This window comes from Moschus berezovskii, chromosome 3 (assembly GCF_049115385.1).
Source record: "Moschus berezovskii isolate FMDL1 chromosome 3, NW_MosBer_1.0, whole genome shotgun sequence".
NCBI classification, from domain to species: domain Eukaryota; kingdom Metazoa; phylum Chordata; class Mammalia; order Artiodactyla; family Moschidae; genus Moschus; species Moschus berezovskii.
In genome coordinates, this window is record NC_142462.1 from 16,608,584 (window position 1) to 16,623,627 (window position 15,044).

The 15,044-nt window shown below is 42.9% G+C and overlaps 1 protein-coding gene and 1 long non-coding RNA gene across 2 annotated transcripts in view; one reads left to right on the forward strand and one right to left on the reverse strand.

Moving 5' to 3' along the window:
- The first annotated feature begins 1,676 nt into the window (after positions 1-1,676).
- Positions 1,677-14,666, forward strand: LOC148778290 (uncharacterized). The gene is made up of 3 exons (XR_016036646.1): positions 1,677-3,774; positions 4,434-4,621; positions 14,532-14,666. It is a non-coding gene; the product is annotated as an uncharacterized LOC148778290 (long non-coding RNA).
- CALCR (calcitonin receptor) overlaps positions 13,629-15,044 on the reverse strand; it is a 42,408-nt gene continuing 40,992 nt past the window's right edge. Inside the window, exon 11 of the mRNA XM_055420435.2 lies at positions 13,629-14,838. Coding sequence (XP_055276410.2) covers positions 14,497-14,838 — 342 coding nt within the window. The 3' untranslated portion in view covers positions 13,629-14,496. The remainder of the gene's footprint in view (positions 14,839-15,044) is intronic.

Genomic DNA, 15,044 nt, shown 5'->3' on the forward strand with positions numbered 1-15,044 from the left:
AGCGTGTAGGACCCTCCATTTCTCTAACAGATATGAGGTGCAGTTGTTGTTGAGTTGCTAAGTCATGTCTGACTCCTTTGTGATCCCATGGTCTGTAAGGAGCCACTAGGCTCCTCTGTCCATGGGATTTCCTAGGCAAGAAGACTGGAATGGGTTGCCATTTCCTCCTCTAGGGGATCTTCCCCACCCAGGGATTGAACCCATATCCTCTGCTTGGCAAGTAGATTCTTTATCACTGAGCCACTTGGGAAGTCAATATGAGGTGCAGTACCATCCCCCTAGTAGGTGCTCAAATATTTGCCAAGCTTAGAAAGTTTTGCCATTAATAACTTCAGTTCAGTTCAGTTCAGTTCAGTCGCTCAGTCGTGTCCGACTCTTTGCGACCCCATGAATCACAGCACACCAGGCCTCCCTGTCCATCACCAACTCCTGGAGTTCATTCAAACTCATGTCCATTGAGTTGGTGATGCCATCCAGCCATCTCATTCTCTGTCGTCCCCTTCTCCTCCCGCCGCCAATCCTTCCCAGCATCAGAGTCTTTTCCAGTGAGTCAACTCGTCACATGAGGTGGCCAAAGTATTGGAGTTTCAGCTTTAGCATTAGTCCTTCCAATGAACATCCAGGATTGACTTAACAGACTGAAGTTACCAACTGCAAAATGTTTTTCTATGAGAGCGTATTATGATGTGAAATTTCTTCTTTAAAAATTCTGTCAACTAGTAATTATAAAAGTAGAAAATTTTTGTGGAATCAAAAATTGCTTTTGGTTGTACTATTGTTCAGGAAGGACAATTTAGAAACCTCTGGGTTCTGTTTTCTTGGTTCATGGTGCTATTTATTGTGTTGCTTTTTTCTCTTGTAGGTGGTAAAACAACTATTCAAAGAATAGGATAAAGTATCAGTGTGATGCTCCTTTTAGGTCCTTTTTAGTAGAGAAGGCAATCTCTTCCAGATATTTAAAGGGGTGGATTATCAGCAACTTTGTAAATATTTGGGATTCAGTACAACTCAATTTGGGTTTGGTTGCTCGCTTATATCTGTAGTTTTTGACATCGCATCCATTTTAGGACTAATGTAATGTGTTGCCCGATTTATGAGCACTCAAAAACCCACAAACATTATAAATTAATAAATAAGACAGAATATCAAGCATGAAAAGTGCTTCTATTAATAAGGATAGGAATTTTGCTCTCAGTAGATGAAGTCTGGCGTGGGTTGGCTCCCCGAGAATCTGTTCAGAAGCCTTAGAACTTGAACCCTTCCTGTGTTCTCTCTTTGTGTCATGTTGCTTTTGGGAACATTTCTTGAACTGTGATCTACAGAAGGTGAGAGGTGGGCTGATCTCAAATGAGAACTTTTCTTTCCATTTAGTTGATTTAAAAATTGTTTGACAGGAAATAAGAATGCTTTCTCCTGGTCAGTGTGTCTTTTGCCACCCACTGATTATGTGATAATCGAGCAAGTTAGCTGGCCGAGCCTTACTTCTGTGATCCATAGAATGGGAACCATATCTTCCCTGATATCGTGCTTAAGAGCATTCAAAGAAATAATGTATGTAAAGCATTTAGCCTAGCTCATGACCAAAGTCAAACCTCATTTTTTGTTACCGAAGAAACTCTGCTGATTTTCCAGATGAAGCTGTGCCCTTCCTTCCCTCCATAAAGCATTCTGTGGATACCCGTGGCCTGCTGGATGCTCAGGCCTGGAAGCTACTCAAAAAGGTTTGGTTGAGGACTTCCCCAGTGGTGCAGTGGTTGGGAGTCCACCTGCCAATGCAGGGGAGGTGGGTTCGATCCCTGGTCCAGGAAGATCCCACACGCTGTAGAGCAACGAAGCCCCATGCGTGACAGCTACTGAACCTGTGCTCTAGAGCCTGGGAGCCACAACTACTGAAGCCTGTGCACCCTAGAGCCTGTGCTCCACAACAAGAGATGCCGCTGAAATGAGAAGCCTGTGCACAGCAACGAAGAATAGCCCCTGCTCACTGCAGCTAGAGAAAACTGGCACACAGCAACGAAGACTCAGAGCAACAGCAACAACAGAACAAATTCCTAGGACAAACATTAAAAAACATTAAAAAATGTGTGTTCAGGGACCAACAGCATTCGCATCTCCTGGTATCACCTTGTTAGAAGTGCAGATTTTTAGTCTTAACCCCAGATCTGCCAAATAGGAGTTTGTATTTGAATGATTCCCAGGTGATTCGTAAACACCTTAAAGTTTAAGCAGGACTATGAGAAGTATCGAAGAAGGCAATGGCACCCCACTCCAGTACTCTTGCCTGGAAAATCCCATGGATGGAGGAGCCTGGTAGGCTGCAGTCCATGGGGTTGCTAAGAGTCGGACACGACTGAGCGATTTCACTTTCACTTTTCACTTTCATGCATTGGAGAAGGAAATGGCAACCCACTTCAGTGTTCTTGCCTGGAGAATCCCAGGGATGTGGGAGCCTGATGGGCTGCCATCTACGGGGTCACACAGAGTCGGACACGACTGAAGTGACTTAGCAGCAGCAGCAGCAGCATGAGAAGTATACCTGCTTAACGCTTGCTTCCAATCATTGGATACCAATTGCTCTTTATTTTCTAACTACATAGTTTAACTAAGTATCACATAAAGATAAGGAGTGTGAAAAGAGAGTGGCAGTTTTAAGGAAAACTAAGTTAAATGCTTTAGAACAATAGTAAGATGAGGGAATTATTAACATTGCTGTTGAAGTGAGTGTGGTTGAGGCAATGATAAAGATTAGGAAAATGGTAAAGATCTATAAGATTGTGAGCTCTGGGTTCTTCTTTTGCATGCTTTAGCTTCTAGACTTCACTGTAAAGAAATTTGATACCGCTTTATCAGTGGCTGGGGCCACCCTGAAAAGGGGCTTCCATGGTGGCTTCATGGTAAAGAATCCGCCTGCAATGGAGGAGATGCAGTTTCAATCCCTGGGTCAGGAAGATCCCCTGGAGAAGGAAATGGCAACCCACTCCAGTATTCTTGCCTGGGAAATCTCATGGACAGAGGAGCCTGGTGGGCTACAGTCCATGGGGTCACAAAGAGTCGGATATGACTTAATGACTGGACACACACCCTGAAAGGAGCCCCAAAGGTGAGAGGGACCTGGAGTTAATAGCTGCCAGCTAACTACACATCTGGGCAACCAGTTCTTTCTTAAAGGGAAAATCAAGAGACACAATGTCTGCCATTATCCCAATCTGTTTCTTTAAAACCTGCAAACCTACTGATGTTTGCGTGGTATAAATAAATTAGCCTACGAGACCAATTTCTTATTTACTATATTGAATGAAGACACCTATAAATGTGAAGACTTTGGACATCCTGGGAACAAAAATAATTTATATGTTTTAATGATGGTGTCTGGAAGTTGACAAATACTCCTTCGTGCTGTGTCCCATCCTCTCTAAATTCAGTCAACAGTCATCCCCAGAGCTAAGTGAATCTTGACTGATTTTCAAATTATTGTGAATTTGCTAACTAATCAAAATTCTGAACACAAATTGGCTCAGTCAGGATGCCTGATGAATATCTAAACCACCAAGGAAAGAGCCAAGCTGCTTTAGGCGTGTGTCTTCCATCATCTCTGGTGTTTTCAGACCACAAATAGCCAACTGGAGAAAGCTGTTTATCTGCAGTATGTATCACGATCTCCAGCTTTCTCCTGCAAAGGCAAACTGACGTGGTGAAAACTGTGATGCTTGAAGTAAGAAGTCCTGTGTTTAAGCATGGCCTCTGTTATTGAGTTCCTGATTTAATGTCACTGGGGTAAGTGGTCACATTGTCCCCCTCACAGAAACTTGGGAGAGATTAAGGAAGTGAATTTGTTGACTTCCTACAACGAATCAGTAATGTTGTTACATTTGTTTGTTGTCTAGTTTAATTCTCAAAATTCCTTGAAGGTAGATATCTACATTTAATCTACATTTAATAGATGAGGAGTGTGACACAGAGTTAAGTGGCAGAGATCAAATCTGAACCAAGTACTAAAAGCTGTGTTCTTTTCTTTATACCAACCTGCCTCCAAATAAGAAGTCTGTGGAATTCATGTACATATAAGTTAGTATTTAGTATTATAAATTGAATGTCAAAATGACACTCTTTACATCTCTGTTTTGAGCCAACAACAATATGATAGGTGTCCAATAACCCTACAGAACATCCTAAAGCATGAGGTTAGCTCACACTGGAGGGCCCAAGAGATTGTAAATTTGTGTTTCAACATGATAGTTTTCTATCGTGTACTTTGAGAGTTTGAAAGGGTTGTGATAGAAAGGCTTTGGGAGAAAGGATTTATTTGGAGATAAATATTTATCTGGAATATTTATAAATAAATAATATAAATATTTACAAGTAAATATTTATTTGGAAATAGATATCTTAAATATTCAAGACCCCCAACTTCCCTCTCCCCTCACCAATGGCAGGAGGAAGATGATTGTTGTCTTCCAACCAAAACCCAATTAGAAATGCTGAAAGGAGACCCACTCAGAGAAGAAAACTTGGTTTGCTTAAAGAAGCTTAAGAAAAAGATGACTGAAGTCTGACCTTCACCAAAAAGCTCATCACTGTGTGACTGCTTGAAGATGCCCTACCTGGTGGTGGCAGAGACAAGGTTGCTATGCTTTCACTTGTTTTTAATAATTTTATTTATTATTTTATTTTTGGTTGTTCTGGGTCTTCATTGCTGCTTGGGTTTCTCTCCAGTTGCAATGCGTGGCCTTCTCATTGTGGTGGCTTCTCTTGTTTCAGACTGCAGGCTCTAGGCATTCAGGCTTCAGTAGTTGCCGTGCGTGGGTTCAGTAGTTGTGGCATATTGGCTTAGTTGCATGTAGACTCTTCCTGGACCAGGATTGAACCTATGTCCCCTGTATGGGCAGGCAGATTTTTATCCACTGTGCCACCAGGGAGGTCCATAAGTGAGGTTTTTGGAGCAGCTTACCCCAGAGTGGACTGCCACGGGGAAGTGGATCTGGGTGCAGTAGACCTGGTATGGCACAAGCCCTCTTGGAGGTCACCATTCACCCCACCATAGAGTTTCCAGGACTTACACAGGACTGGGAAACAGGCTCTTGGAGGGCACAGACAGAATCTGTGAGCACCAGGACCCAGGAGAAAGGAGCAGTGACCCCAAAGAGACTGACCCACACTTGCCCATGAGTGTCCAGGAGTCTCTGGTGGAGGCATAGGTTGGTGGTGGTCTGGGACAGGGTTGGGGCACTGATTGTAAAAGTGCCTGCAAAGGACCTTTTGAAGGAGGTCATCATTATCTTAATTACTTCCACCATAGTTTGGCCTCAGGTCAAACAACATGGAAGTAACATCAGTTCAGTTGCTCAGTCTTGTCCGACTCTTTGCGACCCCATGAATCACAGCATGCCAGGCCTCCCTGTCCATCACCAAATCCCGGAGTTCACTCAAACTCATGTCCATCGAGTCGGTGATGCCATCCAGCCATCTCATTCTCTGTCGTCCCCGTCTCCTTCCACCCCCAATCCCTCCTAGCATTAGACTCTTTTCCAGTGAGTCAACTCGTCGCATGAGGTGGTCAAAGTATTGGAGTGTCAGCTTTAGCATCGGTCTTTCCAATGAACACCCAGCATTGATCTCCTTTAGAATGGACTGGTAGGATCTCCTTGAAGTCCAAGGGACTCTCAAGAGTCTTCTCCAGCACCACAGTTCAAAAGCATCAATTCTTCGGCAATCAGCTTTCTTCACAGTCCAACTCTCACATCCATACATGACCACGGGAAAAACCATTGCCTTGACTAGATGGACCTTTGTTGGCAAAGTAATGTCTCTGCTTTTTAATATGCTATCTAGGTTGGTCATAACTTTCCTTCCAAGGAGTAAGCGTCTTTTAATTTCATGGCTGCAATCAGCATCTGCAGTGATTTTGGAGACCAAAAAAATAAAGTCTGACACGGTTTCCACTGTTTCCCCATCTGTTTCCCATGAAGTGATGGGACCAGATGCCATGATCTTCGTTTTCTGAATGTTGAGCTTCAAGCCAACCTTTTCACTCTCCTCTTTCACTTTCATCAAGAGGCTTTTGAGTTCCTCTTCACTTTCGGCCATAAGGGTGGTGTCATCTGCATATCACATGGACCACAGCCTTGTCTAACTCAATGAAGCTATGAGCCATGCCCTGTAGGGCCACCCAAGATGACAGGTCATGGTGGAGAGTTCTGGCAAAACGTGGTCCACTGGAGAAGAAAATGGCAACCCACTTCAGTATTCTTGCCTTGAGACCTTCATGAACAGTATGAAAAGGCAAAAAGATAGGACACGGAAAGATGAACTCCCAAGGTCTGTAGGTGCCAAATATGATACTGGAGATCAGTGGAGAAATAACTCCAGAAAGAATGAAGAGATGGAGCCAAAGCAAAACAACACCCCATTGTGGATGTGACTGGTGATGGAAGTAAAGTCCAATGCGGTAAAGAGCAGTACTGCATAAGAACATGGAATGTTAGGTTCATGAATCAAGGCAAATTGGAAGTGGTCAAACAGGTGATGGCAAGAGTGAACGTTGACATTTTAGGAGTCAGCGAACTAAAATGGACTGGAATGGGTGAGTTTAACTCAGATGACCATTATATCTACTATTGTGGGCAAGAAAGATCTTCACGACCCAGATAATCATGATGGTGTGATCACTCACCTAGAGCCAGACATCCTGGAATGTGAAGTCAAGTGGGCCTTAGGAAACATCACTATGAACAAAGCTAGTGGAGGTGGTGGAATTCCAGTTGAGCTATTTCAAATCCTCAAAGACAATGTTGTGAAAGCGCTGCACTTAATATGCCAGCAAATTTGGAAAACTCAGCAGTGGCCACAGGACTGGAAAAGGTCAGTCTTCATCCCAATCCCAAAGAAAGGCAATGCCAAAGAATACTCAAACTACCGCACAATTGCACTCATCTCACACGCTAGTAAAGTCATGCTCAAAATTCTCCAAGCCAGGCTTCAGCAATACATGAACCATGAACTTCCAGATGTTCAAGCTGGTTTTAGAAAAAGCAGAGGAACCAGAGATCAAATTGGCAACATCCACTGGATCATCGAAAAAGCAAGAGAGTTCCAGAAAAACATCTATTTCTGCTTTATTGACCATGTCAAAGACTTTGACTGTGTGGATCACAATACACTGTGGAAGATTCTGAGGGAGATGGGAATACCAGGCCACCTGACCTGCCTCTTGAGAAATCTGTATGCAGGTCAGAAAGCAACAGTTAGAACTGGACATGGAACAGCAGACTGGTTCCAAATAGGAAAAGGAGTACATCAAGGCTGTATATTGTCACCCTGCTTATTTAACTTATATGCAGAGTACATCATGAGAATCACTGGCTGGAGGAAGCACAAGCTGGAATCAAGATTGCTGGGAGAAATATCAATAACCTCAGATACGCAGATGACACCACCCTTATGACAGAAAGTGAAGAGGAACTAACGAACCTCTTGATGAAAGTGAAAGAGGAGAGTGGAAAAATTGGCTTAAAGTTCAACATTCAGGAAACTAAGATCATGGCATCTGGTCCCATCACTTCATGGGAAATAGATGGGGAAACAGTGGAAACAGTGACAGACTTTATTTTTGGGGGTCTCCAAAATCACTGCAGATGGTGACTACAGCCATGAAATTAAAAGACAGTTATTCCTTGGACAACCTAGACAGCATATTAAAAAGCAGAGACATTACTTTGCCAACAAAGGTCCATCTAATGATAGCTATGGTTTTTCTAGTAGTCGTGTGTGGATGTGAGAGTTGGACTATAAAGAAAGCTGAACACTGAAGAATTGATGCTTTTGAACTGTGGTGTTGGAGAAGACTCTTGAGAGTCCCTTGGACTGCAAGGAGATCCAACCAGTCCATCCTAAAGGAGACCAGTCCTGGGTGTTCATTGAAAGGACTGATGCTGAGGCTGAAACTCCAATACTTTGGCCACCTCATGCAAAGAGTTGACTCATTGGAAAAGACTCTGATGCTGGGAGGGATTGGGGGCAGGAGGAGAAGGGGACGACAGAGAATGAGATGGCTGGATGGCATCACCAACTCGATGGACATGAGTTTGAGTGAACTCCGGGAGTTGGTGATGGACAGGGAGGCCTGGCGTGCTGCAATTCACAGGGTCACAAAGAGTCAGACACGTCTGAGCGACTGAACTGAACTGAACTGAACTAGGCTTTACAAGTCACATGGCAACATGTCAGAGGAAATTTTCCCCTAACAGAGTAATGGTGGCTATAGCCTGTTGAGATTTATGATGAATAAGTTGTTGAAGATTCCAACCAAACCTCTTGGGGGAAAAATACTGGCTTCCATGGCTGTGGATGGGGAGTAGGAACTAACAGCTGTCCTACTCTGGGTAGAGAACATCCCACCATGAAGGACAGGTTTTGGTTAATATTTTGCAGTAGAAAATTATCCCTGATTTTCAGACATTATTTTTTTTTAATTGAAAGTGTCACCTCTATTTCTTTAAGTGGAACCAAACTCCCAGCCCTGCAAACCATTTCACTAGGCCCCAGCTTAGTGATGCTAAGCTGCAGTGGGAAGTCTCTTTTCTCTGCTCCCAGGCAGGTGATCCCTGTTTGGCCAATCCCCTCAGCTCTGGCTCATTTTCTTGAGCTGGAAGCAGTAACCAAGTACGGACTGAACACGTTTGACTTGGGCTCTGATGCTCCCTTTGACCCTCCTTGTTCCCGAGCCCCTTTGAAATCAGCTTCTACAACTTGGAGTCGATCCTCCTGTCTTGGCAGCTCACCCAGGCCTCACTGCACCCACTATTCCAGGTACAAATGCTCCTTGGGGCCCCCCTGGTGCCCTGGGCCAGGATCTAAACCCATCTGGTCAGTCTTGTTTGCATCTCCACCGGGAAACGGAAAACTACAAAATGTGGCAACATTGTTAGTAGGAAGCCAAAGTCCCAAACAAGAGCTTGTGCCAGTCTTTCCAGGGTGGAAATTTAAAAAGCAGAGGCATTGGGCACTTTTTTTTTTTTAATGTCAGGCATTGATTTAGGTTTAATAAATATAGAAATCTGAGATTTGCCTCCAAATAATCCGAAGAGTTTCTGCATTTCAATAAATACAGCTTTGCAGTGTTTCCCCATCAGTTTCTCTTGGGAAGCACCAGACGTGATGCTTGGCTGTAACGTTCAAAGGTTTCAAATGTTTTATTTACTTCTTTATGGCTGCTTGGGGTCTTAGTTGTGCACATGGGCTTAGCTGCTCTGTGACATTTGGGATCTTAGTTCCCTGACCAGGGACTGAACCTGTGTCTCTTGCATTGGGAGGCAAATTCTTAACCACTGGACCACCAGGGAAGTCTCAAAGGGACTTTCAGTTTTTATCTCCTCAGTCCCTGTTTTGTGTTGGGGAAGGAAGAGAGGAGCTTGCCTGCTCTTGTGAGTGAGTTTGCAAAACCTAACCGCATTTACATGGGGCTGCCGAAGGCATTGGGTACTCTTGATTCAGACCCTAGCTCAGCCACTTACTTTGTGATGGTGGTGGGCACATTATTCCCACTTGCCTTCTATTTAGTTTTCTCATCACTAAAACGGGGATTAAAAACATGTTTGGTTGTTATAAAGGGGAGGTAAGCTAACGTCCATAGTTTTATATTGACTACAGTGTTTCAGTGATTGGTTTTCTTTTCTCCCTTCTCAGATTATCTCTATTTGATGGATGTTCTTCCTAAATTCTCTGTGACTGAATTCCACATTAAGCCTCACAGTATGCATCTTGGGATGACAGCATACAGAAGCTAAAAGGTGGCGTGCAATGGAGAAGTGCTAACTGCCCTGAGAACTCACCAGCTACCTTACTGGGCAGAGATCTCGAGGGCTCACAGCTGGGTGTGTGTTTTGGCACAGTGTGCTAGCTCTGATGAATGAGTCTGGCATGATTGGATGAAAACAGATATCCTGTTTTTTTATTGAAGATCCCTCAGTTGGTTCTTACTGAATATCTACTTAGCACTTCACCAGTGATACTCTGAGGTTTTGTTTGGAGGCGATGCAGTGGTTGGTCATGATGGCTGGTTAGCTGGCAAAGAGCAACACAGTTTGAATGTCAGTGGAAGGATTTCTAAGAGACTTAGGTAGAAGGCATTGGATGTCTGGAAATAGAGGCTGGACACTGATCAGTGACCTAAGAGACTGTCTGATCAATGCTTAAATTAATAGAAAAATCTCTGAAATCTTTCAGAGGTGTTTGCTAATTCAAATGGAGGAAGATATATTAGGAAGTTTTCCTGACCTAAGTTAGTTTATGGTTTCAATGGCTATATTTTCTCTCCCTCAATGCTTTTCACAGATCTTAAACATATTAATTTTATGTCCAGAAGAACAAAAATTAAAAATATTGTTAGTTTTAAATTTTCAAATGTGGCTTCTCTGTGTCTTCCTGTCTATGCGTGTGTACCTTCCTGTGTCTGCATGAGCATATATTATCATCCTTTTTGTTTCCAGCTAATTCCCCAACCTCCCTCCCCACGCTTACAAGTTATCTATGGATTGATTCAGTAAAATCAGCCTTCCTAAGCCACTCCAGTACTATTGCCTAGAAAATCCCATGGATGGAGGAGCCTGGTTGGCTGTAGTCCGTGGGGTCGCTAAGGGTCGGACACGACTCAGCGACTTCACTTTCACTTTTCACTTTCACACGTTGGAGAAGGAAATGGCAACCCACTCCAGTGTTCTTGCCTGGAGAATCCCAGGGACGGGGAAGCCTGGTGGGCTTCCGTCTGTGGGGTCGCACAGAGTCGGACATGACTGAAGTGACTTAGCAGCAGCAGCAGCAAGCTCAATTTAGGAGGGAGTCATCTTGTTTCTTCTCTGAAAATGACAAATGATTGTTTCTTTCTGAGCTTATCTAAGTATGCTTTCCTAAATATGTCTTCTGATCCATTCTCTTCATGAATAATCTTAGACTCTGGAAGTGTTAATTACAATGATAAGGTGTTGAACTGTAACCTAGCCAATGAAAGAACTACTATTTTAGACCTTATTGTCAAGAAATTGAGTCCTTGCGAAGCCTTTAGGAAGAGATCTTGTTCTAAGAATATTTCTTATAACTTAGCTATCCCACTCAGGGCTAATGTAGAGAAAAGGTCACACTCAGCTACCACTTCCAACCCTATATCGCTTTGGTTTTCCACCCCATGTGTGTGTCCTTCTACCCCAAAGATATCAGTGGTTAAGGTTTAAGGCTGTGGGCTTCCCAGGCAGTGCTAAAGAATCCGACTGCCAATGCCCAGAGATGCAAGGGTCGGAAGATCCCCTGAAGGAGGAAATGGCAACCCACTACAGTATTATTGCTTGGAGAATCCCATGGACAGAGGGCTATAGTCCATGGAGCTGCAAAGAGTCAGACACTACTGAGCACACACATGTGCATGGTTTAAGGGTATGCGTTCACTTGGCAGGTTTGACACAAAGAAATCGTTTCACAGTGGCTACTATTAGCAAATATTTGTTGTATAGCTGGGTGAAAGGTGTATGAAATATCTGTTCAATCAATGATAATGAAGGAAGGAAAAAATGAGAAGGGTTGGAGGTCTGTGATGAGTGTTTCTATCATTTCTTTCCAACATCTTTCCTTCCTCCAGAAGCCATGATATCAACATACATCCAAAAGTTGATTTTGGGCCAAAGCTGGCAGGCAGCTGACCATTTGAATTCAAGTTACCCTATCGGAGAGTCAGATTTTATGGTATGGTGGGAAATTATTTTTCTTCAACATCACAAGGGTAATGATATTTATTTGTATTCTCCAGTAGAACACAAAGGGAAAAATGTAGTCCTGATGTATCCCTTATGAAAAATTTCCCCAGAACTCCAGAGGCCAGCAATTCTGGGTGCTGTTACACTGCATGAAGAACCTACAAATTACTTCTGTTTGCCTGTATTAGTTCATCATGTTTCTCATTTAATCCTCATTTTTTTCCATTTCATGCTTTCCAGATCTGAAAATCTTTCTAATAGTGGCTGTTATGTGTTCTAATGATATTTAATTTGTTGTCTTTTATCCAGGCTTAATCTCCAAGACTATCTTAAAAATCAATGACTGTAACAATTCTAACAATATGATGTGATGTTGGACAGTTCAAGTCTGGTCCCACAATAATGAAAAAAACAAAACAAAACAGCAATGATAAAAGAATGTGATACTTTCTTGTCCTAGATTTCTTAGCTGTGCTTCCCAAACTTATCCAAAATATGCTGATAGTCCTGGGTGGTTTTGCATTAACAAGGGTATGAGAACTGTGCTTTGGAGGTTATAGTCAAAGTGAAGATTGAAGAGGGCTACGCTAACAAAGACAATAACGTTGGTGTTTCTGCATATGGTTTTCTAATTTATATTTTTGGATTATCTTGCCATCTCCTGTAATACAAGCAAGATGAGAGGTTAGCATCCCTGATAATATGGAATGAGCTTAGGAGATAAAAATCAATGAATGAAAAGATGAATATATTTCTTTCGAAAATATGCACACATACAATTCCATGGACAGAGGAGCCTGGCAAGCCATAGTTCATAGGGTCAGAAAGAGAGTCAGACACAACTGAAACACACATACAACTTTTGCTTATCATTACTCTTTATTAATTCATACATGGATACAGCGGAAGCATTTCACATCATTTTGGCACTGTGCACAATTCTATAGTAAGCTGTTTGATCTTATTCAGCCACTACTATATTAGCACAATAGCATTTAGAATATTTCAGCAAAATGTTATCACATTTGTACTAGAGCTGCCAGAAATACTGTTTTCCATGTTTGTAAACAAAAATAGGAACACTTATTACATAAACACTGTGATTGGAAAAATACCCTCTTTTCAAATCGTCCCTTACATTCAAGTAAAGGAGACATAAGCTACTTTAGTATCCAAAATACATTTTCTCTGAAAGAATATATTTTTCTTTTGTCTTTCCAAAACTATATCATCTCTAAAACTATATCATCTCTGAAAGGCAGTGGCATAAGAGCACATACTTGAGACTTGGAATATGGAAGGCTTTGATGTATCTCTTCATTCAGAATACAAATTACAGAAGGGTAACTGAGTACTGTTGCAAATCCACAAATTAATCTCAGGTGCCAGTAATGATACTGGCATACTCAGGGATTTTTGAAGATGTTATATGAAAGTAAAGAGAGGTATGGGAATATAACATTGGATTTTAATGAGAAACTCTTATTTTAAATGAATTGGTATACAGTTAAACTTGTAGTGGTTAATTGTTTTCTCCCCCTCCTGTTTCACTAAATAGCATCAAACAAGAGGTCAACTACAAACTGATTTCTAATTAGCCCTACTGAATCTTTCTGGAAAAGGCTAAGATCTTATTAAGCTTAGAAGCTGGGTGGAAAGCAGTTAATGGAGTTATATGGAGTCTTTTAATTACCAGCCTTAAACATATTTATCTTTTACTGCTAGATAGCACCCAAGGGCAAGAGGTAATCTGCTTTAGAAACCTCGAGTGATTTGCTTTATAAATCCTGGAGTTTAGGAAAGTGGAAAACTCTCTTTAGAGAGAGTATTCTCTTCCACTAGGAATTCGATTTTTTGGCAGTTTTGAGAAAAATTTAGTGATGTATTCTTTGTGACCTCCCAATTTATAAACGTTAGTAACCAAAGCATATTCAACACGAAAGCCAATTCCTTCTTACAGAAGTCAGGACCTGCCCAAGACCAAGCTGAGCACACAGTATTAGTAAAGTAATGAACACATAGATCCATCTAATATTTGGAGCAAACTGACATTTTTCTTTTTTTCATTCAAAGCCTTAGATCTTCCCGCCAAATGCAGGTTTTTCCTCACAAACTTAGTCATCTCTACATTAGAAAGCCACTTTGTTTTGAGGAGGTCAAGTTGTAATTTGTGTGGTTTACATTGTGTGTGTGTCTGTGGATGGTAAAAATCTGAGTAACATCAGATTTGATTGAAATTAAAAAAGGAATAAAAAAATCAGAACCATAGCCAAATACCAAAGTATCCTAATTTCAAAGTTTCGAGTTAAAAAGAAAACCATTGATGGTGACTTGAATTTTTTGAAGGTAGAAATGGCTCAAGATTAACAAGGAGCACCCTGGATCTGAACTAGGTCAATTTGTGTTTTACTCGGCTACTTCGCTTGCGTTACTCTGACATTTGTACATCTCAGTCCTGGATGAAAGATGGTATTCACAGGAGTTCACAGGTGTTGCAGATTTCACAGGTGTTGCAGATTTCACAGGTGTTGCAGAGTCACAGGTGTTGTAGAGGGAGACTCCATTCCTCGACTGTCTCCCGGTAGCAATAGTACCAAGTAAAACTGTCTTCGGATTCACTATGGACAAATGCACTTGATACTTCTCACAAATGAGATGTGTGCTCCTGGGAGGATGGAGATCACTTGAGATGCAGGGTCGGTCTTGCTCCCAGGAAATGAGGGCTCAGGGATCACAAGGCTGTTGTGGGCGTCACATTTCAAGCGGATGACTCTTGCTCGATGATCTCCACAGCGACGACCTCAGCACCCTCCACGGCGATGACCTCAGCAGCACCCTCCACGGCGATGACCTCAGCACCCTTCATGGAGATGACCTCCCCGCCCTCCATAGGGATGACCTCAGCACCCTCCTCGCCCAGGTTGTCGGCAGGCTGGCTCTGCGGCTCCTGGTGGCAGATGTAGATCGGCGGAGCCTCAGCCAGGGCGGCGGCGGCGGCGGCAGTGGCGGCGGCGGCGTTGGCGGTGCGGTGGGCCCGGCGGCGGCCGCTCCAGCGCTGAGCTTGATACTGGTTCCACTGGCGCTTCAGGGCGGCCTGCACCTGGAAGACGAAGGAGAACCTTCTGTTTTTGTATCACTGTCGGGAATGCCCAGAGCGCAATTCTCGGCACTCATCAGAGGCTGTGTGTGTGTGTTAGCTGCTCAGTCGTGTCCAACTCTTTGTGACCCCACGAACTGCAGCCCACCACGCTCCTCTCCGGATTCTCCAGGCAAGAATACTGGAGTGGGTAGCCATTTCCTTCTCCA